General features: G+C 37.7%; 1 protein-coding gene across 1 annotated transcript; it reads right to left on the bottom strand.

Moving 5' to 3' along the window:
- Positions 1-5,065: 5,065 nt before the first annotated feature.
- Positions 5,066-24,079, bottom strand: TMEM182 (transmembrane protein 182). Its single transcript, XM_066571595.1, has 5 exons — positions 23,939-24,079; positions 23,426-23,525; positions 21,926-22,024; positions 13,295-13,432; positions 5,066-5,289 (listed from the first exon to the last, which is right to left on the bottom strand). Exons 1-5 carry the CDS (start codon positions 24,077-24,079, stop codon positions 5,066-5,068), a joined length of 702 nt encoding a protein of 233 aa, XP_066427692.1.

The raw sequence follows: 24,079 nt of genomic DNA, 5'->3' as shown, positions 1-24,079 counted from the left end.
CCCATCAAAGAGCTTTACTTGGAGGAATAAAGAAAGAGGCCAAATTTCAAGATAATGCAGACAGTCAGTGAGACTGGAGTGCTTGAAGCTGCTGGAATTTTTTTAAGTCATTCACAAATACTATATCTACCCTTGACAGGTCATTTCATTCTATTTAGCACTTTTTATTCTCTGTGGTTTATAAGCTCTTAAGCAAATGTAAGAGGGAGGAAAAGCTAACATGTCTGATAATACACTATATCAGGCTGACAACCTAACTGAATTTCCCCTGTGGTGCTAGCAAAATGCTGTTCCAAAAAGTAATAATGCATACAACCAAAAAAAAAAAAGAGAGAGAAAAAGGGGTAAAAGGGATCATAGAGATCATGCCGTCACATTTAATTTCAGAGAACAAAACCTGAAGCTGATTTCTCTTTAGATCAGTTGTATACCAGTTGGAAAATGGGTGCCTAGCACTGCGACAGAGTAATATGATCTGAGCTTTAAATAGCTGCCAAATAACCATGTGGTGGCTGGCAGCATTAAACGTGTTGCAATGAGAATGATCTGTTTCAAAGTAAAGCCACATAACAGAGGATTAGTCAATCTGATGTGGTATAGAAGAGGAGGGGGGAACGTTTTTCATTATCCTTCTGGGTTTCTTTCTGGTTTAAACGTCTTCCAACTCAAAGATGCATTAATTTAAGCTCTTTCTCTTAACTGGTTTAAAACCTGAACCATGTCCAGGTCATTTCAGATAACATCTCCTAAGGTACCCGGGTACAAGGTGGGGAGTAAATGTGACAAATGTGAGGTAACACCACTGAGACTGTTCCCTTGATTTAACCTAGTACAGAGTGGCTGCCTCTCGGTGTGAAAGGCACCTTCCCTGCACAGAGCTGCTCTCCACCATCCAACCCCCCCACTCCACCACCATCCCCCCACTTCCCTAGTTTGTACCAAATGCATTCTTGCCAGATTTTAGGAACAGATAAGGAACAGATCCACAGCAAGTAACATGGGGTGATTTGTACTCCAAGCCCTTTCCTTATCCTCACAGCAAAATGTTGAGCCTTGCAGCACTCCATGGGGCCCTTCTGGGCTCTTTGGGACACAGGAGAAAATCAGGTGCAGTTTAGAGATGACTAATCAGGAGTTGCTGCCAGCCCTCCATTCCTTCTTACCTTCAAGTCAAATGGCTCTCCTGACCACTATTGTAAATATGTCTCCTGAGTAGATAAGGCATGTAAGGACTGGAAAGACAGACCAGTTTTGGTCTTAAACTGGTAATGTGAGTGAGAGACAGAGAGGGAAAAGTGGTGCTGTAAGAACTTGCGATTCTTCATCCCTTCTGTCACTTTTGATTATAGATGACTGACTTCTGTTTTCAATTTCAGTGTCTCCCCCAACTTCAGCTGCATCAGTTCAGGCTTACTGTAAGTTAACAGCAGAATTTCATGTGAAAATACTTTATCTAGCCTTCACTGCCTGGGAATCACACTGCCAAAAGGACAAATAAGAACAGAAGAGCCAGAGGAGAGCCAGCTGCTGCATCAGAAGGTAAATAGCTCATTTAAGATGTTCAATATGACTTCGTAAAAGATAATAAGCACAACATACTTGGCAACAAGGATTTTGCAGGAATGAAGACAGCTATAGACATTACCTACAACTGTTTTACTAGCAGTTTACTAGCACACTGCAGAGTACAGTCTCAGCAGCAGGTAGGCACCTTGAGGAGAAAAAAAGCAGGCCTTTTTTTGCATTTCCTCAGAGAAGAACACTGTTTTATCTCATTAATGTAAATGCCAATAAACAGCCACAAATTTCATGAAGGTCAGCTCCAGTGAAACCTACAGCAGCTATCGAAATGAGTTAAAAGAATAAATGGGGAAAATCCTTTTCTGACTGGTCTTGTCTGCAGCTGCCTTTGCCACATTGTGTTGATGCATCCCCCAGGGATCAACAACAGCTGTACAGAGGTCTGGCAGATGGCATCAACAGAGGGACACTCACCTGTCTTTTTCTCCCTCCTTTCTCACCTCCTTCTCCTTATTTTCACACTGCCTCCTTTGCGGGCAGTCATAGTCCTTCCCGTGTTTGCACTGGGCAAATGGATGATTTACAGATTGAAAGTAATCAGAAAATGCTTCTTATTTACTCTTCTTCCTCACTCTTCCAAACACATTTCTTAAAAAATAAATCTCTTTTCTTCCAATATGATCACAGGCTATTAAGCCAGCTAGGAAATTATTAAGGAAAAAAAAAAACAACCAAACTCCCAAACTCCTATGGATTTGCGAGGAGCACAGTTCTTTGACCAATTTCACAGAATATTTTGATTAGCGTATTTAATCCTCTTTACAATATTTTATTCTGTTCTCATGAAAATCCCTGCATCCCTGCCAAGGATTTTCTAGACAAAAGCATATCTGGAAGAATGCCACAAAGCAAGTCTCCTTAGCTGGCCTGTCTTCTCCAAGTTCTTACAAACCCATTCCCCTGCACATAGCTCTTTAACGAAATCAGAAGAACAGGAGTTAAAATGTGCTTTTAGGCAATAATCATCCAGAAATGCCTCCCCTCCACCCTTAACACCATTCCTTGGTCTGCAGCAACTACTTCTTACATATCATGTGCTTACCTACATACGTTTTTTGGAGGGAGCAAACAAACCCCACCATTTCAGAAGGAGCCTGACTTTTAGTTCTGCCACTAAGAGGGAATCAAATTAAAGCAAATTTATAGAGCTACAGACTGCTGCCAACGTATGAGTTTGAGTGAAAAATTTATGAGGACTCAAGAAATTTCTGCTGGTGTTGGAAAGGCTTTCCAGACATTTCCAAGGGAATCCTCAGAAACACATTAGATCTTGACAGCCATTACATCCACAGTCTGACCCAAAGGGTTGCCTCCAAGAGAGGATGTCTTGCACACAAAAGTGTAACTAATTTAGCTGCATAATGGAGAGAGTTCTGAAGATGCACATGGGCTGAATTAAGGGCACCACGGGAGCCTTTGGCTCAATCCTTGCAGAGTTTATTAGTTGCTGCTGCACACATGGTTGGGTTTGCTGGAAGAGGTCCAGCTCTGAGGCACCTCTCAATTCCTCCAGCTTCCAAAAGCTGCAAGAAAGTGGCTCAAGCATATTGCCCCCTTAAGCTCTTGTGGAGAAGGACTCTCCCCTGCAGAGAAGCAGACAGGGCTTGGGATGGGGTACCTAGTCAATAATTCTTGAATTTACCTTCACAATTACCAGTGAGTGTCCTAGACTATAAAGAGGGCAAAAACCAACAGAATGTATTATTTGAGAAACAGTATGTGATTGTGTAATTAAGGGCAGGAATATAATACCATATGCACAACGAGCAGGGTTAATTTCAGCATTTCCTGACTAACCAACTGCATTATGGTGTAACCCTAATGTTCTCTGGATGGCTATCATTTATGTGGGGTTCATATATATATATATATATATGCTTATGAATACTTGGTTAAAATTCACCCATCATACTCTCTGGCACAATAATTAAAAACACCATGTTATTTGCCAATAAAAATATTTTTGTGAATTGGTAATTATTCTAAACCTCACAGTCCCAGCTTCCCTACCTCCTACTCTTGTTGTCTTCCTGTTCTATAATGTATAACACTAATCTTGATGAGGGAAAAATAAATAAGTAGCAGGAAAACCTGGAAAGCTTCCAATCACAAAAGCTCCCAAAATGGAATAACATCCAATCTGGCTCACCACATCTTCTCTGTGGGCATTCCTTTCCTGCCTTTTAGCAATGCTTTCAGTATTCATAACAGCTGTGGAATTAAGCATTATGAACAAGAACAAACCGACATGAAGCCTTTACTTTTCCCCATCAGCCCCAAACTATTCTGCATCGAGTTACAAAGTGAAAACCAGCATACTCTCAGATGGATTTAATTTCTATTTGGGCCCAATGCCAGACAAAGTTTCCCCATTGTTAAAACTCAACCCCATCTTTTCCATACCATGCATGCAGTCTCATCCTTACCCCATCTTCCACACAGATGTGCATGCACACACACAGAACCAGCCACTCCTACAATGGAGTACCAAATCCATCTCCCTGGCTGTCTTAGCCAGGCTCATTGCTTTCCCTAGCAAGCATAGTAGGCAAGTTGGATTTGGTCTATAATGCAGATTTTTAACATGTGGGACAATGAAGGCTGCGCAAGACACACATTTTCATGTCCTAAATATTGTCTTGATAATAAACCTTTTTAATAAAAAATTAATTTTACACAACCATGAAAATATTTTTTAGAGGAGCCAGTTGTTCCACTGAAAAATAAAAGGGTTAAAACTTAATTAAAATATTAATGCTATAATTCAAAATACAATTTTGGCATAACTTCAGATAGTGAAGGCATTCTGGCTTACAGGATCATGCAACACATGGATTTCAGAATACAGAAGTATACAGCTTTCAAATGCATACAGAAAAGAGAAATGGGTAATAGAACAGTTAATCTTTTACACATTCATGGCAATTGTCTTCTCTCTTGTCCTCTTCCTATGGATGCTGCATGAACAACTGCACTCTATTTTTATAAAGTGCAGACATGTTTGCTGCTATTAAAGCTAAGGCAAGTAGTGGAAAACAGGAGAGGAGGTAGATTGAATTACTGTGTTTGAATGTTTGCCTTCTCCTCTACCTTATGCCATTCTCTATAAACAGAAGAACAGTATAAATGTAAAAGATAAATGTATAAAATGTTGATTTGAGGCAATTCATGTTCATGTTTTACTTGCAGAAAAATTTTGTCTTCTTCTGTTTATTAACCTACAAAAATTCTGCTAATAGTACAATGTGAAGAACCACATGTGTACTTTCTAAATAATTAAAAACAACTAGTTGGAACTAAAGGTTGTTTCTTCCTGTACTGAGTTTTGTGTCCCTTACCCTTAAACAAGTAATAGAAGAACTTCCAGAAGTCTGCCTGCACATTTAAGATTGCCATAATGGTAATAATGTACAAAATTTTGTTCCAGTTTTCACTTGTCACAAAGTTTCACAAGTATTGCTGTATTCCCTTCAGCAGCGTCTGACTAGTCTGAGTGTAAATAAATGTAACGCCCTACCAACAAGAACAGCATTCCTGCTAATAAAGCAAAAAATACTCCTATAGGAGCCAGCATAAACGACCAGCCATAACGTACATAAACAGCAAAGTCTGGGCAATCCATCTTTTTCATGTTTGTGCAGTTTTCCAGATCAGCCATGGCCTGGACCCAGATGACATACATCACGACTACCAGCGAAAACAAGACACCTGGAAAAGAAACACCAGGTTTTAACAACAGAGTGTGAGACAGATGCTGGGTGCATTTACTGTGTTACCTAAAAAGCCACCAATGCCTGAGGTCCTGTCTGCATGGCACTGTCAGCCACCACTGGATAATTTTTGCCTTTGGCTTCCTCTAACTAGCACTACCCCCATCTTGCTCCTGATCTGCACTGAAAGGCATGCTCCCATGACATGGTGATATCTGGTTCTGGTAGGCAGACCTTGGTGACAAAATTCATGCAGGTATTCACTGTTTTGAATTCAGGGGTCAAGGTGGGGGAAGGAGGGGGAAGGGAGTGGGACAATCTGGGAAAAAAATGTACTTTTGATTCCCAAACTCTGGCATTGTTTTTATCGGTTTTATGGAGGAGATATAGAAAGGAGTGGGAAATCTTTCTATTATCTTCACCTCTCTGCATTTGCTTCTTTATTCTTCTGAAAAGGGCTGTGTTTGGAACACAAAATTTCAGAGTATTCTACTCAAATATTTTGCATAAAAATTCAAATGCATTTAATTCAAAATCATCCACCTTTATAAAAGAAGCTCTTGGTAGAAGAAAAAAACCCAACAATAATTAAATAATAACTATGAAGCAGGCTATTAGGAATAACCTCAAATTGGATACAACAGTTTCCTGAAATTAATCCACCACATAATTCACAGCCTTTTCCAAACCACTCCTCTGAAAGGCCTTTGAATTGTTTATACATGATAGTAATAGGAGCACATGTCCTTACAAACTTCGATAATCTCCTTGTTACTATACACCAGAAGAAGATATAAGAAGAAAGTGCTTTCCAGAGTATCAGTTGCATTCCTAATATTTCATTTCACTTTAGAGGAATGTGGACACTTGAGAAATGCAAGCCTGCAGAACAGATGCTCCAGAAGAAGATCTGCTGGAGGACTGAGGGCACGAGCCTAAATTTTTTGCATGCTTCAGCCTGTACCCATTTGCTCCCTGAGCTCCAGCTGTCACAGCAAAGTTGCAGCAGCAGGACCATCTATTCCAGCGATCAAATACTTGAGGGGCACCACCCCATCACATTTTTATCCCAGAATGTTTAGGTGCCTCATTAAAACACAACTCAGTGCACAGTCCTGGGAACACTCACTACCAAACTTGAGGTTACCAGCTGTAAGTCACAGGTATTTGTGGTATCTTCTCCATCCTGCTAAATACTTGCAATGCAACCTTGAACAAATGTGATATTTGCGGCAAAACCCACAAGTGCACTTTGGAAACACCCATGGCCAGGGATTTTCTTCCATATCCACATGTCCTGGTAACCTTTGATGGTTACCTTTCCCCATCCCCAACCTGAGATGCTGCCTCAGAACCTCCTTTCCCACCCTTTCTGCCCATTTACCAGGGAGCAGCTCTTGTCTCACTCCCTCATTTGATGCAGACAAAACCAGATAGGTTAGGTGGAGCAGCTTAACCTGGTAATCTGGTGATATTCCTGCTATTGCTTTATGGAAAAAATATAATATCTTTACATACATCCTGAATTTCTGACAGGTGAGAGCTCATGGCTCAATCCTTAAAAACATTATCTTTTGAAGACCAACAAAAAAGGGCTGAGGCATAATCAAAACATTCCCAAAGGATCTGCAGTTTCTAAGAGGCTGAAATAATAGTAGAAAAACTAAATAAAGAAGGAGGCAGACACATTTCATGTGTATGAAATACACTTCCAGGATTACATTTTTTTGCTAAGGTTCAAATTCCTAACAAAGTTTGGAAAAACCCAACACTCAGCTCTAAGATGCATAAATTCAATTTTGAAAGTATTTTACCTAAGTAAAACTCAATTTTGATGGAATTTAGTACTGTGCTTGTATTAAACATAAAACCACTGAAACAATCAGAGAGAAGGATCGCCTTAGGGCCAGACAAGAAGAATAAGAAATTAAATTGAAAACTCTTCAAATATAATTCAAATTGAGCAGAAGATTCCTATAACAGAACATCTAATGATAACAGGTAATGTGGGCAACACAGGAAAATTAGAACAAAACAGAGCTAGTAACTTTTGATTAAAAAAGTAGAAAGATTCTGGGAAAAATTCATAAATCAAAATATTAGATATCTGGATTTTGTTCAAGGTTTCAAAATTTGAACAAAAATTATAGCACTAAGATTTGGAAAGATACATTAATAATCTGGCAAAATCCACAAGGACATTTGAATTTACCTCTTCAACTGACTGTGCCTATGCATTTTCAAACTAGTTCTCTATTTAATCTCTGCATGGGGGAAAACTTAGTCCAAATCAATAATAATTCCAAAAGTAGTGATGCATATTCTGTTACTATAGCAGCAGGTAAGTATAACCAGGCCTTGCACATCTGGAAAGCCCTCTGGCATCCTGGGTAGAGCAGAGTTATGTAGAACAGTTAGTCAAAAACATCCATCATTAAAACAAAACTGCATCAAAGGTGCTTTAATCTAGAAATGGGCACCCCTTGCTCTTCAGACACTCTGAAGCAACACCTAGGTGGTTAAGCTAGAATCAACACCATGTAGGTGCAAAATAGCAAGCCAGGGCTGCCAGTGGTAAAACAACTTCAGGGAATCTATCATCCATCGGGTGTGATTTCACAGCAAGCTGTTACACCTGTGAGTGGCAAATTGTTGGGTATGGAAATTTTCAGAAGAAATGTATGTCAAGCAGAGATAAATGTCCTTTCTTAAAAGGGAAGAAAAAGAAAGGAAGAGTATGCAAACCCTCTTAGTTAATTAAGGCACTAAAGGAGTATTTAAGCAGTCTCATCACCTGCTAATGGAGACTAATTAATAGGTGTATTACTTAGCATGTTCAATAAATATCTTGAACAATAGGATTAGGCTAAGTAAAAACTGACCATGTCCTGTTGCCACCATCAGTATTTCATTCATTAGCACTCCTTTTGTCTAATTTTCACAGAGTTATGACTTCACAGGAGTTAAGCTCTTAGAAGTTCACTGAATGTATATTTATCCTGAGAAATCTACTCCTGCACTCTTGCACTGACAATCTATTGTGAATGTTGTGAACTCTCAAAGGCAAGCTCCAAGACAAAATTACTGAGATTGAAAAAAAAACAAAATCCACAATTTCTTGAAGCAAATATTTTTCAGAACAATGTGTGCTGTGATATATCTCTACATTTTTGGCATTTAGACCTTTTTCATAGAGTGCAGGCATCCTTTTGCCTTTGCCTTTTAGTGAATAAAAAATAGCAGTTGCATGAATCAGTAATGATGAGGGAAATTATTCCTAAAACATGAAATATGTCTGAGAGAGATTAAGACAAATAAATACTTCCCTCCTACTCCTTTTTCTTTCTTTTTTTCCATTTTCCTTTTTTTTTATAAACACACATGTTTGAAACACAGCACTGTGCAGTGTGATAAGACATGGACTTCTCTGAGGTCACTCTTTTCTGTCTTTCACATTCATTCTTTTGAATTTCTTTCAAACAAATACTTGTGCATATTGTAGAGGAGAAAGAATACAGAACCTTTAGAAATGTCTGTGAATTCAAGAAGCAGTTTGCTGGCCTTTAGTACTGATTCTTCCCACGTAGAAATGCCTTTCACTTGTCAGTGGTGAATGGCTGTTTATGGCATGAATCTTTTACTATGCAGACATGAAGACAACAGGTGCTGAAAAGAATGATGTGAGCTTTTTACTTATGCCTGGAAGTTTAGAACTCTTTATCTCACTTGAGGAAAACTTCTGTGTGTGTGTGTAATTTTTTTTATTAAATGCATTTTTCTGTTCTTGTCCTTATTTCAGATTCTACCACCTACCTTGGCCTGTTGTGACCTTTATTTAAAAATAGTGGTTGGCATTCTCTGCTGAAGTACTTGCAGAGGATCCCATGCAAAAGTTATGGAAGTAGGTACATGTCTCTGAAAACAGATTTTTGTCCTCATCTAGGATCTCAAACTAAAGTACCATCTTGTTTCGCTCTTTTGGCAGGAAGCAGCAGTCATACTTCTAATCTTGTTTCTTCACCAGGGTGTGATTCTGTAATGCTCTGTGCACATCCTGGTATATTGCTTATTGGCATCAGTACAAGAGGACAGTTTTCACTATCAGCAGGCAGAAAGAGGCACAAGGTAATTATGGACTTTATTGAAGTCTGCTCTAAGAGATCATTTTATGACTGATTTCCCTTCTTTTCCTATGACCTTTGAAGCAACTATAAGGCTTCTCACAGTTTTCAGTACCATAGCTGCTCCTGGACCATCGTGTGATGTTACAGACACGGAGATGAGGCTGCAAAGGCAGAACTCAAATCACTGACTATGGTATGATTGAACTGATACTCACTTTTCCCCACAGGTCTTGCAGGTGTAGTTTTACCTGTGGACTCAGGTGGTTAACACAGTTACAAAGTTTTGCTACTCCTAGTTAAGGAAAAATGGGTCAGGAAAATGATAGATGGTGTTAATTGTAGTTATGATGGCCACAGAATGGCAAAAGTTAATATCCTAGGATGAATATGAAAGGTAAGACCCAGAACCTAGGAGAACACACTGCAATCTCTGCAGAGAACTGGTAGGCAAGATCCCAAGAGAGGCTGCCTTGAAGGGCAAAGGCTACCTTAAAGGTCAGAGGGCCCAGAAGAATCTGGTGTTGCTCATAGACAATTTCCTTAAAGTACAAGAATAGTTCCTTTATGTGTACAGCAATTCAAGCAGGTCTTGCAAAAATGAAAATTAACCTCATACAGAGCTGCATTAGCAAGAACACCATCATTAGATTTGAAAATATTATCACCCTTTATTCAACACTTGTGATATCATATGTGGTAAGCTATGTCCAGTTTGGGGTCCCCATGTGAAACAGAGGTACTGAAAAACTGAGGTGATGACCACCAAAATGGTTGGAGAACAAGTAGAGGCTGAATGAGCTGGGGAATTTTAGTCTAGAGAAGAATCCAGTCTTCATTTTTCTAAATGGAGTTATAGAAAAGATGGGGATAGATTTTCAGAGACCTACAGACTTGAGAGGATGAGATGTAATAGTCACAAACTGCATCAAGGGCAATACCAGGTGAAAACAAGGAAAGAAGAAAACATTTCTCACAATGAAGTTGGTCAAACTGGGACAAGCACCCAAAGATGCTGTGGAACATCACTGGAGATTTTAAAAACTTGATTGGATAAGGCTCTGAGCTGTCTGATCTAACTTCGAAAACAACCCTGCTCTAAATGGGATGTCAGACTTGATTGCCACAAGAGGTCCTTTTCAACCTAAATTTGTGTCACGCGGGATCTCTGTTTAGGCTTCTTGAATGGGTCCCTCCAAAAGGCAAACCTATCTGCCTTAGCACAGAGAAGGTGAGGTGTCCATCTGAGTGTTTCTTACTGTTGACAACAGAAATTTAAGCAGTTGGTTCATATAAAACAGCTTTCAGATGGCTGAACAGTTGGCAAGAATCTCATTCCCAATAATATCTTCAGCTACTTCCTGAACCCTTAGAGGTCACAACAGATCATGCTACAAGCTGCACTCTTCAGTTGAGGGAGAGCTTTTATCTGCTCCTAATTTATAAGTTAAGGTTGCAGAAGGATAAAGATACATCCAATAACATATTTCATCTAACTTATTTTTAAGACAAGTAGGAAAATTACATTTTCCTCTTCTTAAAAAGAAGAACTTCTTCCTAACTTCCAAAGAACAATCATCTAGTCTAACTTCCTTCTCGGAAGACTATTCTTTACAGTATAACACATACTTGAATTTTGTGGTAAGACATCATCCAGGCTCTTTCAAATCAATGTGCATAATTCCTTTTTTTTTCCTTCAAAACAACTTGCTGGTTTCTGTCTTAGAAGAACTCTTAACTTCACCAAATCTAAGTCACATTAATCTAAGTCACATTACATCTTTTCATTTTCCCATTAGGTCTGTGTTTAAGTAGATGCAGACCCTGGCTGCATCCTGATCACATGTTTGAGAAGTGATAAATATGCCCGACTTCTCATCACTCTTCCCTTCCATGTCCTGCTTTGATTTGGCAGGCAGTTAAATCAACTCTCTAATCCTGAAGGAGATAGGCACAGGAAGGGATCAGGGCAGCAGGGAGACAGTAGAGCACATCATCCTCTTCTGCATCAGATTCTATCTTATCTTGCTCTGTCTTGAGCAAACTGAATGGGTCCTATTTTCTCCTGCCACCACCACTTTTTTGACAAATTATAGCAGGATTTTGCTACAGACCTTTGCTTTTCAACAACAGTAATGGTAATAGTAAAAATAACATAGCTTTTTTCTAAAGCCCTGATTGAGAACAGTCCTGAAGTTGAAACATGCTGCATACAGAGAGAGTAAAAAAATCAGGATTTCCCTTGAAGAACATTTGCTCTATAGGGACAAAGGGTAAAGGGGCACAGACACAGACCCAAGGTCACACACTGGGATAATAAAGCTCACTTAACTTCACATACCTAAAGAAATAGTCTCTCTAGATTCTCTTAGTAAAGGGAAGAGAGGTGTAGGGTTCCTCAATAGCACATTCATCTGATCCAATTAGGCCCCTCTTTCAGTGTGAAATGAATCCCCAGCTGGGGGAACTTCTTACATGCCTACCGTTTTTACTGCCATTGAATGTTATTGCCTCTTGCAGGCCTCGTAGGGAAGCCAAGGGAGGCTAGCACAGGCTTGGGGATCTAACTTTCCCCTACCTAAATGAGGGCAATGAACTGACCCAGAGTGGAGAACACAAGCGTTGCTTTGCACCTCTGCCAGTCAGTTCCACATCTTTCAAGTGCCCTTTTTCCTCTCAAACAGCTTCTGCTACTTTCTAGTGACAGCTGAGGTTTTTCATGCATTACAAATGCAGAAAAAGAGCAAGACTCACATGGGCTCTTGCCCTGCAAATTAGTGACAAAAAGCATTGAAATATCTTAGAATCTCCGTCAGCCTATGAATATTTTTTGTATGTCCTTTAAAAGTGTGGAGGAGCAATTCTCAAGAGATGAAATGTAAGTATGCAGGATTTTCTTCAACTAAAATATTATAAAATACTTCCCACACTTCACTGAGAGTCCTTTGGAAGGGAATAATGATCACTAGCTGCATATGAAGAGCTTAGAGGTGCAGTGGGTAAGCAAGGTCAGGGGGTCAGTAGGAGAAGCAAAAAGAGAGCCCAGGCCCTGTGGTCCTGACACAGGTGGCTCTGCCCTGTAACACAATATGTTCTCACAGGGCTGCCTCTCATCAGGCTTTAAACCGAGGAGAACAGAAATGGAGCACATACTATCATTTACATCCTATATAACTATATCTTACACACCAGTGTGACACATTCACAGACTTTTCAAGGTTAAGCAAACAGCATGCCAGTGAGCTGTCCACATCAGCTGAGTCCTGGGAGGGTGCATCCTCCACTGTATGTGCGGGTTATGAGGAAGGAGGGAATTCAGTTATTTGTTATCTTTCATTCGCAGAGGTTTAGAGCTCCTACTTACTCATACATGACAACTACTTTGTTTAGTCCCATCACATTCAAAGCATTTTTCTGTATTGGTCATGTATATGTGTTCTGTCTCCCAACTTCTTCAGAATCCACTGTAATCATCTTTTGCATCACTGATAAAGGACTAAACCCTCTCCTTAGCTAAAGCCCTTGAGATTCCTATAAGGCGACATCCTTAAATATGCATTCTTTTTCCTGTTAAAAAAAGTAGATTGAAATTGCAGTGTAATTCCATTATTTGTCCTGAATGTGGGGTTTTTTTAACCTTAACCCAAAGCTTAATATAAGGTTTTTTTAACCTTAACCCAAAAATAGCTTTTATAATAGCTTCATGACTAAATAACTGTGCAAAGAACCTGTGTCCAAGGCAAGCATCCACAAGCCAAAGGATTAGAAGCATATGCTTTCTCTTTCTTTTAACCAGGATTGATACAATTTTTGGTTAAGGAAAATGGAAGAAACAACTCATCCTTTCTACTCTATAATTGACTGAGCAAACAGTATACCCACCAGCAATGATGAAAAAGCCTCCTCCTGCTTTGTATAAAATGTGACTGGCAAAAGGAGCTGCACAGATGATGAGGAAACTAGCCACCACAACAGTGAGTACTCCCAGGAGCATAAGAACTGTCCAGAAACCTCGATAAACTAGAGAACAGGAAGACAGAAGAAAAAGAATAAAATGCTTTTTAGAACTTATCCAAGTGGGTAACAAATATTTTTCTTTCCCCTTCTCTTATCACTTGCCTTATTAATAAATGAAACACTAATTTTATTTTGCATATACATTATATATCATGTGGATCAAAATAGGTTTGATTACCAGCCCTTACCTGATGATCATGGAAAACAGCATGTAAGTTATTGTGAATGAAATCCATCTGCTGAATATTTAGCAATACCTTGTAAGATAGCAACCTGACCAAACTGACACTCTTTAGAAAATGGTACAGCAAAGCTATAGCAGTGATTCCTTGGGATAAATTATTAGATTGACAGGATTCAATTATTTTACCAAAATTGTGTGGAAGAAGCAGAGAGCTGCAACATCTTGACACTCCTAGTGCTGAGACTGTATCACCAATAACAATCTGTAAGTTCTTTAGAATTTACAGCTGGATAATGCTCCTTATATATAGCCATATTCTGCAGGAGAAGCTTAAGCTAAGAACAGGGAGAAACTAAAAAAAATGTAAACTGTATTTCTGAAAAACAGCTAAGTGTCTTAAACCAGCCTATTTCTGCTCTAAAGCTCTTTGTATTTTATTAAATTTAAAATGTGATGTTTCAGAAGCCCGTTAGGCAGTGCCAAGCAGTGCTGAATTAATGGATGCAGCTGGTGATAAATGAGCTGAGAGTTTTGTGACATACTCTGGCCAAAAGAGTCTTTCTAACAATTAGTTTTTAGCTGGTTAATTGCACATCCATTTAACAAAGTCATCATTTTACAAATGCTACAAGAGTGACATAAATTTCTCCCATGAATTTAAAAATTGGTACATTAACACAACCCATTAGTAAAATTATGAGTTGTAAAGATCTCCATCGTCAGATCTGAAAATCTTGAAGCACTGACAATTCAGTCAGTGAAAAACATTTCCACCCAACTGAGGGAAAGCATATAAGCCAGCTGGCAAGTCAGGAAAAGTGTATCACAAAAGAAACTGCCACTTATCATCTGACAGCACCTACTTACTGTTATGGAAAAACACAACCAAGCAACTATTATACTGGTTCATACCCTGGAAGACTCAAATTCATACAGCTTGTTAGAGACAGCTATTCAGTAATAATTCAGGTTTGCTCTCATCTGAAATCTGAAGGCTCACTAGGCATTAGCAGCTCGTGTTTCCCACTAATGTATTCCAAAAGTCTATGGTTTTTAACTTGACCAGCTTAACACAAGTTAAAGAATACATCATCAGCCTTGTAAATGTATTAGCTAGACCACGCTCTCCACATTACATTAGCCACACTTTTTAAATAACACCCTTTTTAATCCAGGCAAACATTCAGAGACATAATTTTCCGCCACACTGATCAGCAGATTTGGGCATAAAAAGGATGAATGTGTCTGAAAATACCTGGCAGAAGGGTTAAGATTGTGGTTTGGTTCATATCCAAGTCTCCACTTCACATAAACAAAAAGTTATTGGAGTAGTAGGTAAGAAATAAGGCTATGGCTCAGCAAACTGTTAAATGTGTGTGTTGCTTTAAGTACTATACCTCTTATGGGATTTAGGCACCTGTTTAAAGTTAAACACATAGTTAAATGATTCACTTAATGCAAATGGACAGCGAATGGAGACCTAGAAAGGTAAATCTCTCAAGTCCTTCAGTCCTGGGTTTCTGAAGCAATTTCATATTATTTTACTCATGGGGCTACTTTGATAAGCTTCATTGCAGTCTCCAAGTCCATGGGACATTACTTCCTCATTTAAAGCCTAATACCACTAAATCAATCTATAACCACCCAACTCTTTTACATGGGTGGCCCAAGGTACTTCAAAGTCATACTACATAATAGGACACATTGGCCAAAATGAAGCTTGAAAAAGCTTTCTTGTATATTATTATGGTCAGTCACCTAAGTCATGAAGCAGTGTTTCTATTTTCTCAATGGAGGAGGACACGAGATTCTCCAGCATTACAAAACCAACATCCATTTTCATTATTCACTCATCATACAGGAAGCTTCCAAGTCTGTTTTTAGTGAGATTTCATGAGTAAAGCTTGATTTGATGTTCAAATATTCTTAGAAACAGAGCACAAAAGAAGTACAAATGTAACTGATGAAAATTTGTTTCAACCTTTCTGTAACTATACAAGAGAAAAGCTGTTTCTCTGCTCCAACACTGTAACTATTTAATGCATTGTGTGGGAAATACTGATTTCACCTCGCTATCCCCTGACAGAAGCTTCCATTCTATTTCTCCAAAACAGTTATTTACTCTAAAGAATCACAGATAAAGTATGATTATCCTAATACTTGTTTATTAAGCTAATTCAGTCATTAAACATCAATTAAAAAATGGAGTGTAGTTGACAGGTACAAAGTCTGCTCACAAATCTGTGACTTTTCAAGTAAAATATTACCCCCTCTAATCTGCAAGGCAGAAAGTCATTTGGTTCATTTGTGGCACAGGTCTGAGGAAACACCCTACGAGCACTTAGACTTTCACTTTTGCAAGGGAATTAAAAAACCCTCATTTTCCTGCAAAGATGGCTCACTTATTTTATGATCTGATCATTTTTGCTTAGATCACATTTCCCATAATCTCTGCCTAGATGGGCAAGATCAATTTCTAAAGGGCTAGTCATTCAAAATAACAGCTCAGGCCTACTGCTGTCATTTAACTTAGCTGTCATCTATAGATAAACACAAAAGAGCAGGTTGAAATTAAATCTTCCTAAGAATGAAATTACTCTTCAAGTCAAAAACTTTGCTGCTCTGAGGTTGAGACACACAATAATAGATAAAATGCAACAGAGGATGCTGCTTTGAATTACTCCTCTTTACATCCCATGAAAAGGGCTGACACTGTGATCCAAACAGTCTGTTTCAAGAAATAATCGTTTGGTGAACCCATACAAAGTGTATCCATACAGAAGTGTTAACAGAAGTTTGCACAATTTCAAGTCTCACTGAGGTATTTCATAGGATAGCCCACGTTCTGGTCGAGATGACAAGGAGTACCCTTGCCTCTTCCAGATACTTCACAGATGTGTTAGAGTTACCCACCTCAAATACATGCATTATTCTGTGTTTCCTACAACAGAAGAAATAAAGTACAAGCACTACTGCAGAGTGCAAAGTAAACATATCTGCAGTGCTTAAAATCTTAGATACCATTTCTCTGTGTTGCAAGAGTACTAAACAGAAGGTTTTGTAACTCATCTTGGTAAGGCAGCCCTTTGTTGAGTACAACATTTGCCTAGGAAATGACAGGCAGGCCTAAAAATAAAAAAGACTTAGTGGAAAACAGGAGTACACACAACTGCATCATTGGGCCTGCATAGGACATTATATTCCTCCAAAATTGCATGACCTGTAGTTTTCCCTTGCTACTTGTTTTTCTCACTAAAGATCCTAATTTAGGTCCCTCCAGAGATTTTCACATTATTTGAAAACTAGAAGTATCTGGGTTTGTGCAGTCCCAAATTTTGGAGAAAGGGAGGAAATTACCACAAGCCTTCTTTTCTAGTGTAGTAGATCCCAGCATTGATCACAAACTGAAGTTCCAGATTCATATTTTAAGACATTACTGATGCATGATTCGAAAGAGAAGCAATAATTAATTTGAAAAGTTACAGAGCTGTATTACCTACAGTTACACTTGCGAAGCAGTCATGGACACCTCTGGAGCTTCATAATAGTTACTTAGGAACAGCCTAATGTCACAAAGCAACACCCTTCTACTGTTGGAGATGTTAACATTAGCATCATGAAAGCATATCAAGTATTTCACTGCCCTTGCTGACTCAAAGTGTTTTCAAAACACAGCCATCAGACCATACAAGTACTGTGGTCTACCATAAAAACCCAGGCTACTTAATCTTAAATTTAATATCAACATGAATTGTTAAGCATTATAAAGATGTTAGTACAATGCCACATAAAAATTTCCAGAGGTAGGCAAAAGGTCTTAGAAAAGTTTCCTTGAACTACCATGGACAAGCTCACATCCAAAAGGGACCATTTCCTGTGATCTGACAATGGATTGTATTTTAGAATGTGCAGTTTTTTACCTCTCTATTTAATGTAAGAGATATTGAAATGCTTTTGACAAGAGTTTTGCCACACACAGTGCCAATACAGTGAAAGGCAAAGTGCCTGAACTGCTCTCAACCAGGAGTATCTTCTCCGCAGATAAACAGCTGTAAATGAAATCACCTATCTCAGCAGCAGCTGTACAGGAGACAGGTGGCAACACAGTAAACCTTGCAAGACTTTTCTCAGCTTCATTCAGCACCCTTTACTATCCCTTAGTAATATTTTTTTTTCAAAAATAGTGTTAACACTAATACAAATACAATATTCACAAATACAAATATTCACAAAATGGATACACTGCTTTTTTAAAATGCTTCTTACTTTATAGCTGCTTGGGGGGCTACAGAGATCACACTTATAAATGTACTGTATCTCTCATGGGCAATTATATGACTATTACATAAGAGCATTTTTTCCCCTAGAAATAGACTACTGCTAACATTTCACTGGTACAACTTCTATTTTCAGATTTCATGGCTGATATTTTCCAGATTACTTTAGGTTAATTTCAACCCATTAACAAACCTGCCAATAAATTTGATCTCACCATTTTAGATTAAACAGTTACTAAATCAGATTTTTGCTTCAGTTCTATAAACACTGTGTATTATCCATTAGGCATTACTTAAAATGCTGGCAAAGTGCCCAGTACTGGACAAAATAAGATACCAATAGTCAGGAAAAAAAATACTGGCAGCTACAAATCAGAGTATTAAACTAATATGCCAGTGCTGCCCCACTAAAATGCTTCCACTTCAGCTTCAAAAGGTGTTGGGGTGATTTACAACAGTTAGGGCACTATTGTGTATTTCAAAATTAAGATGAAAAAAATCCCCTTAAAAATAAAAATAATGAATTAGTGACTAAGTGTTAGATTTTTCACTTCTTTTTCTCACAAATAATCTCACTATGGCCAATGGGACTATTTCCATGAGTAAGAACTTTGCACATTTTCCAAAAACAGGCCTAGTATTGTCCTATAGTAAAAGAACTTTAGGAAAGTGTGATAGCCCTTAAACATCAGTGTTAAGTAACCTAATGACATGATATTATGCATGAATCTAGCTAGCATTGAATTAATATTAAAAATACCATACTATTATGTTTTCAGAATAGCCTGATGGGGCAGCTAATCTGTTTATGATTATGCAATAATATGTCTATTTTAAAATATATAGGTTACTGCTGTCCTATTTCTATTGCCTGGTCTAATTTAATTTTTTTATTCCTAGGTTGTAGTTTACTGCACTTATATACATGAATCATCATAAAATGAATCATCATAAAATGAATCTGCTAGCAACACAATGAGGTGCTAAGTCAACTTAAGAGCTGCACACTATAAAAGTTGTCACTCTAAACCTCTGTACCATCACAGAAAGTCACTAGAGTCAGGCTTCCCCTGAGTTCATTTAGAACCTGTTTCAGGTTAAGATAAATGACATGGCCTATGAATTTCTTAACATACATTAACCATAAATGATGGATCACACAGCTTTTGATGATACCTTACACTACAGCTAGGGGAAGTCCTCCCCACTCTGTTGAGACTATTTAACAAAACCAATGAACGCACAGAACCATTATAACCATGATTAAAAGATATAGCCAACTGCAATTTCAAAGCAGTGCTATCTAGCCCTGTGAAGCTGGTCATGCATCTAACAGAAATTATTAAATTATCTGATACATTAAAGTATGCATTCAAACCTTCAATATAAGCACCCCATAAGCTTTTCTGCCTTTACATTTACATCTAAGTCTGCAGTCCTTGACACCAAGAGTTCATAGTCTAGGTTTGTATACCGGAATGAACCCAGCCTTTGGTCTAAATCTTTGTAAGGCAGACTGAAACACTAGAGTTCCCCATCCTCAGTGCTTTAAGATTTTTGGGAACTATAACACAAAAGCAAACCCAACATACAAAAAGATGTAAATAAACTAAGAGAGGATAGGTGAACCTGTTTTGAATTCTGGCCCAGAAAAGTTCTGAGTCACATTCCTACTAAAGCCAAAGGAGTTATGTCAACAGAGAACTTGGTCCAGACACTGCACTCAAAAAGCATCAGAGATTTCATGTTCCTCAGGCAACTTATCTTTGTCTGAGCTCTTTTAGCTGGATGGTGACACAGCGCTCCAACAAACCACACTTGTGTCTCCACACAAGTGACTGCACAAGGGGCTAAAGTTCAATTCAAATTCCTCTAAAATCCAAAAGTCTCTTAAACCAAATTGTCTGTAAAAAAGTCACATGCCTCTACTTGTTCAACAACTAATAGTGCTCTGAACAGAAAGTTAGAGATTTTTAGAAAATGTGTTGTATACATGTTTGATTTTTCTAATGAAGTTTAAAGGTCTTTATTCAGCTGTTTCTTTTTCTATGAAAGAGCAAATGAAGATGACAGAAAAATTATTGTTATCTTGTTATATTTTGTTAAAATAGAACTTGATTGACTCACTAAAAATACTATGATAAACCTGGGTAGAAGATTTGGGCTTTTTATCATCCCCAAAAGAGAACATGTCAAGAAAGGTATGAGCCATGAAAATGGTAATATTTTATCAAGAAAGAATAGCAGAACCAAAAAAGGGGACAATAATCTCAAATTTTTGGTAGTGCCCTTTTATTCTAATTTTTGCTGATGCAAAGTATTAGATGCAGACAACTGGATATACAAATCATAAATGAAATCTTATTCTTCAGGGAACCAAACTGGAGACTTTTGCCACTGGCTTTATAGAGAACCACTTCCTGCACTGGGAGTCAGGAAGAAGAGGATAACCTTCTAGCATTTCTTAATTTAGCATCTCCAGATGAAGCAAGGTTTTTAAAACCTGTTTGCCAAATATCACGGGCATGATTGTCAAACTAGACTAAAGGAGAAACAAGTTTTGAACTAACAGAAGAGATGATGACACAACCTTCTTCATAAAAAGTTGTGAAAGACTCTTGAGCAATCATAACTGTTCTAATAAATAACTCAGCTTGGATGCTGAAAATGAAATGTAGGCATAAAAAACCCCAAACCGTCTTCAGTTTTAATGAGCTCGAAAGCAATCCAACTGTATCTATTTATATAGCAGGAATGGCTCTGAATATACTCTACCTGGGCCAGCATCTATAGTACAGTTCTGCCTACTTTTAATCTCCTAATATGAAATATAGATAGGAAAATTATATTTGAGCAGTGGTTCTTTTGGCAAACATTAACTAAAATTAATTAAACTTTTGATGATATTCCTTCTCTTTTTCTTTTTCTTTGTTTGTCCACTTCTGTGTAATCATGCAATATAATTTGAGGAACCTTTGTGAATGTATGAGTGAATGGTGGAATACAAACTCTGTCTAGGCTATTAGGAGCTGATGACTCTGTCACTTTCAAATGGAAAGATAAACTGTTCTAGATGTGCTGTGAAGTTACAGATTAGATCTCTGAATGGTGAGGTCTGAATTCTTCCTGGACAAACAGTTCATAATTTCTAAAGATTAACAGAACCATTATAATTTTAGTTTATTTTCTTTTTCATGTCTGCAGCACAAAAATTGGATTATAAAGACAATTCAAGGTTAGCAAAAGCATAATTACAGCCTCAGGACAGGAAGGGATCACTAAGTTCCTTAGTCAGCAAGCTCAGAGACATGTAGCATGCACACATCACAGGTTGTTTAAAAAGTCATGTGAAATAGATATCAGAAGTTATTTACTTCAAATGTATTTGTGTAAAGCTCTTAATATGAATAAATGTTCCTGGTATTTTTATCTCTGTCCTAAGTGTTGTAAAGACAGATCTTTCTAGGCACTATTCAAACATAAAATTTTCTATTAATGTTTATCTTTCACATGTATATAAATATATACTTACATGTATCTCTGTTGCAGTACAAGAATTTCTCGGTGAAGTATATCTGAGTCACTTAAACTCAGATAGCATCAAGGCTCTGCTCCTACTTCCACATAAAGTAAAAATGCAGTAGATTTCCATACATGTTTATTTATTTAACAAAAACAAAACCCCCGAAAAAAAAAAAAATCCAACCAAAACCAGTTTTATTGAAATACATGACAATAAGTTCTTGTTTAATGTGTTCAGCCCAAGGAAGATAATTACTATGTTGGAGAAAAAAAAACACTAAACAGGAAACGTCTCTGGTTTTTTTGTTTTTTTTTTTTTTCAGTTAAGCATTATTTATGTGCTTTGTTAAACAGGGGCTTAAATATTCATGTTGTAAAAGTATGAGAAGTATGAAATACCAAAATTCTGTTAATTAAACTGTGTGGAGTGATAAGGCTGTTTTATTTTGAAGCATCCAAATTGTTTTCTTGAAACTATGGGCATTGTATTCATTTGCACCAAACAATACTTACTGATTGCAGAGTCATAGGAGGTGGAGTTGTGTTCATCTCGGAGAAGAGGAAATGGGGACAGGTAAGCATGTGTACAATTCTTAGAAGGTGACTGGTTGGCTAAAAATGAAAGAAAGTTAAAGATTAATATTTTACTGCCCTAACAATATTGTGTGCCTGTTCTTCAAACGGGCAAACTGAGCTTCATAGGTCAAGATTTCAGGTCCGTTCCTAGGCAACATCTTACAGTGAATTTGGTTTGGTAAGAGACTCAAGCCTTGTTATCCAAACAAGAATATTCCTTAAAGAGCAATACAGATTTGTACCCTGGGACAGTAAATGAGCCCTGCTGAAAGCACACTGCAATTTATATGTGATGCATATGTATGCCTTTTCATGCATATGTACCTTTCTCATTTCCGAGTTAGTTATATTCTTCTCATTAATACATGTGCAGAAAAAAAAAACCAACCAAATAAACAAAATCCAGGCAATTACTTTTTCTTTTGTGAAAGAACAATGAAAATACCAAGCATCTTCAGAGTTTACTATGGCCACAAGTAAGAGTCCAGTCTATGGAATGAATATCCTCCAGAAATGAATAATTTCACCCTTTATACTAAATACTTCTAAAAATATCAACTTCTTCCTGGCAAAAGACAAAAGCTGACTATAACTTAAACCCCATCTAAGTTTCAGATTCCTGACCACATAATTTTCAAATAAATAACAAGGGGAAATTAACTACAGTAAATATTACATTTTCCACCCAAGACAAAGCAATATATTTAGCAAAATACGGGCTATTGAAGTCAAATCTGCATGATGGCACCTGCTTTTCACAAAGATTATGGAAATCTTGCAATAAGGTGAGGGAGCTCCCTACCTCAGAGGGAGTGCCAAAGACTGGAGAAGAAATTTTGCTTGATTTCTAAATGGGAGGTTTTGGTTGTAAAATACTCTCTGATCTTGTAATTCTATCTATCTTAGAATCCTGGATGTAGTAGAAGAAAGCAACGGGTCATCTGTGAATGTAATAAGGAAAAAACTCTTCTGGAGATGGTGTGTCCTACACCATTTTCACTGTGGAGTAGCCCATTCCCTTCTTAACCTACTTGTAGTCAGTTAAGAACAGATAGAGAAACTCCCCAAGCAAAAATTCCTGGACCAGGCTAACCACTAAGCTCTTTTTTCCCTACTTAACAGAAATAAAGCAACTGTTTAACAGTAAGTGGTAAAGAACTTTGTAGCTAAGAATGGACTCAGGTTAGCAGGGCATACATAACAATCACAGTGTAATCTGATAGCTAAACTTGTACCATTTTGTCCTGGGGTTTCCTATAGATTACAAGAGTGTGTGTCAAGAATTTATTTTAGGGTAGCTGAAGAACCTGATCCCCAAAGAAGCCATGAAATCTAATGATTCAGAAGACAGAAGGAAAAACAAAAAAAAACCCAACAAACCCAAACAATTATGAGAACAAACTACTGTAGATAAAGTAAAAGGAAAAAATTACTTACTATACCAAAACTTCCACATGCTGCCATTATTATCTCCTACATTTCCACTAAACCAGCACCTCCAGAAGAAGCCTTCATGATGGAAAGTGGCCTTCTCTCCCTACAGAGAAAGGAAAAAAAGAAAAAGAAAGCCATTATCATACAATTTTTAAATGGCTGAAAGAATTAAATGCAATTAGATGTTGATGCAAAAAACACTACCATCATAATGACACACACAACCTGTCTGAATTTAGGTCAGCTAGAACATTTATAAACAGTCCTTCTTCTTTTGAAAGAATATCATATTGCAAAAGCAGTATCACAAAATAAAAATTCACTTTAGAGTGATTATAAGAGGTTTTGAGGCAGGCTTGTAAGCCTCCAGAAGGACAAAATGAGTATATTCAAAATTATACACAGAAGTAAAAATAGAAAATAAACAAAATTAGTATATTCAAAAGTTTATAAAATAAACACATCCAAGAATTCTACATATATAATTCTAATTATAAATAAAAAGTTCATACTAACCCCAGCACCTTCAGGCACTTCTGAACAAGTTCCTATTTCTGTAGCAAGAAGCCAATAATCTGTTCCAAATGCCACCAAAAAAAGCAAAACCCCTAGAGCTGCAAAGAAGCCTCCAAAAAATATCCCCACACTCAGTTTCAT

Source organism: Molothrus aeneus, chromosome 2 (genome assembly GCF_037042795.1).
Source record: "Molothrus aeneus isolate 106 chromosome 2, BPBGC_Maene_1.0, whole genome shotgun sequence".
In the NCBI taxonomy this organism is placed as follows: domain Eukaryota; kingdom Metazoa; phylum Chordata; class Aves; order Passeriformes; family Icteridae; genus Molothrus; species Molothrus aeneus.
Note: the sequence above shows the minus strand (reverse complement) of the source record. Positions and strands in the feature narration are given on the sequence as shown.

Bases quoted from the DNA above. Each gene is read 5' to 3' on its own strand.
- TMEM182 (XM_066571595.1), bottom strand. From the start codon at position 24,079: ATGAAACTGAGTGTGGGGATATTTTTTGGAGGCTTCTTTGCAGCTCTA. The intron at 23,526-23,938 runs GTTAGTATGAAC...CTTTCTCTGTAG, and splicing joins AAGTGCCTGAAGGTGCTGGG to GGAGAGAAGGCCACTTTCCA. The intron at 5,290-13,294 runs GTGGGTATACTG...TTTCTTTTCCAG, and splicing joins AGGCTTTTTCATCATTGCTG to GTGTCTTGTTTTCGCTGGTA.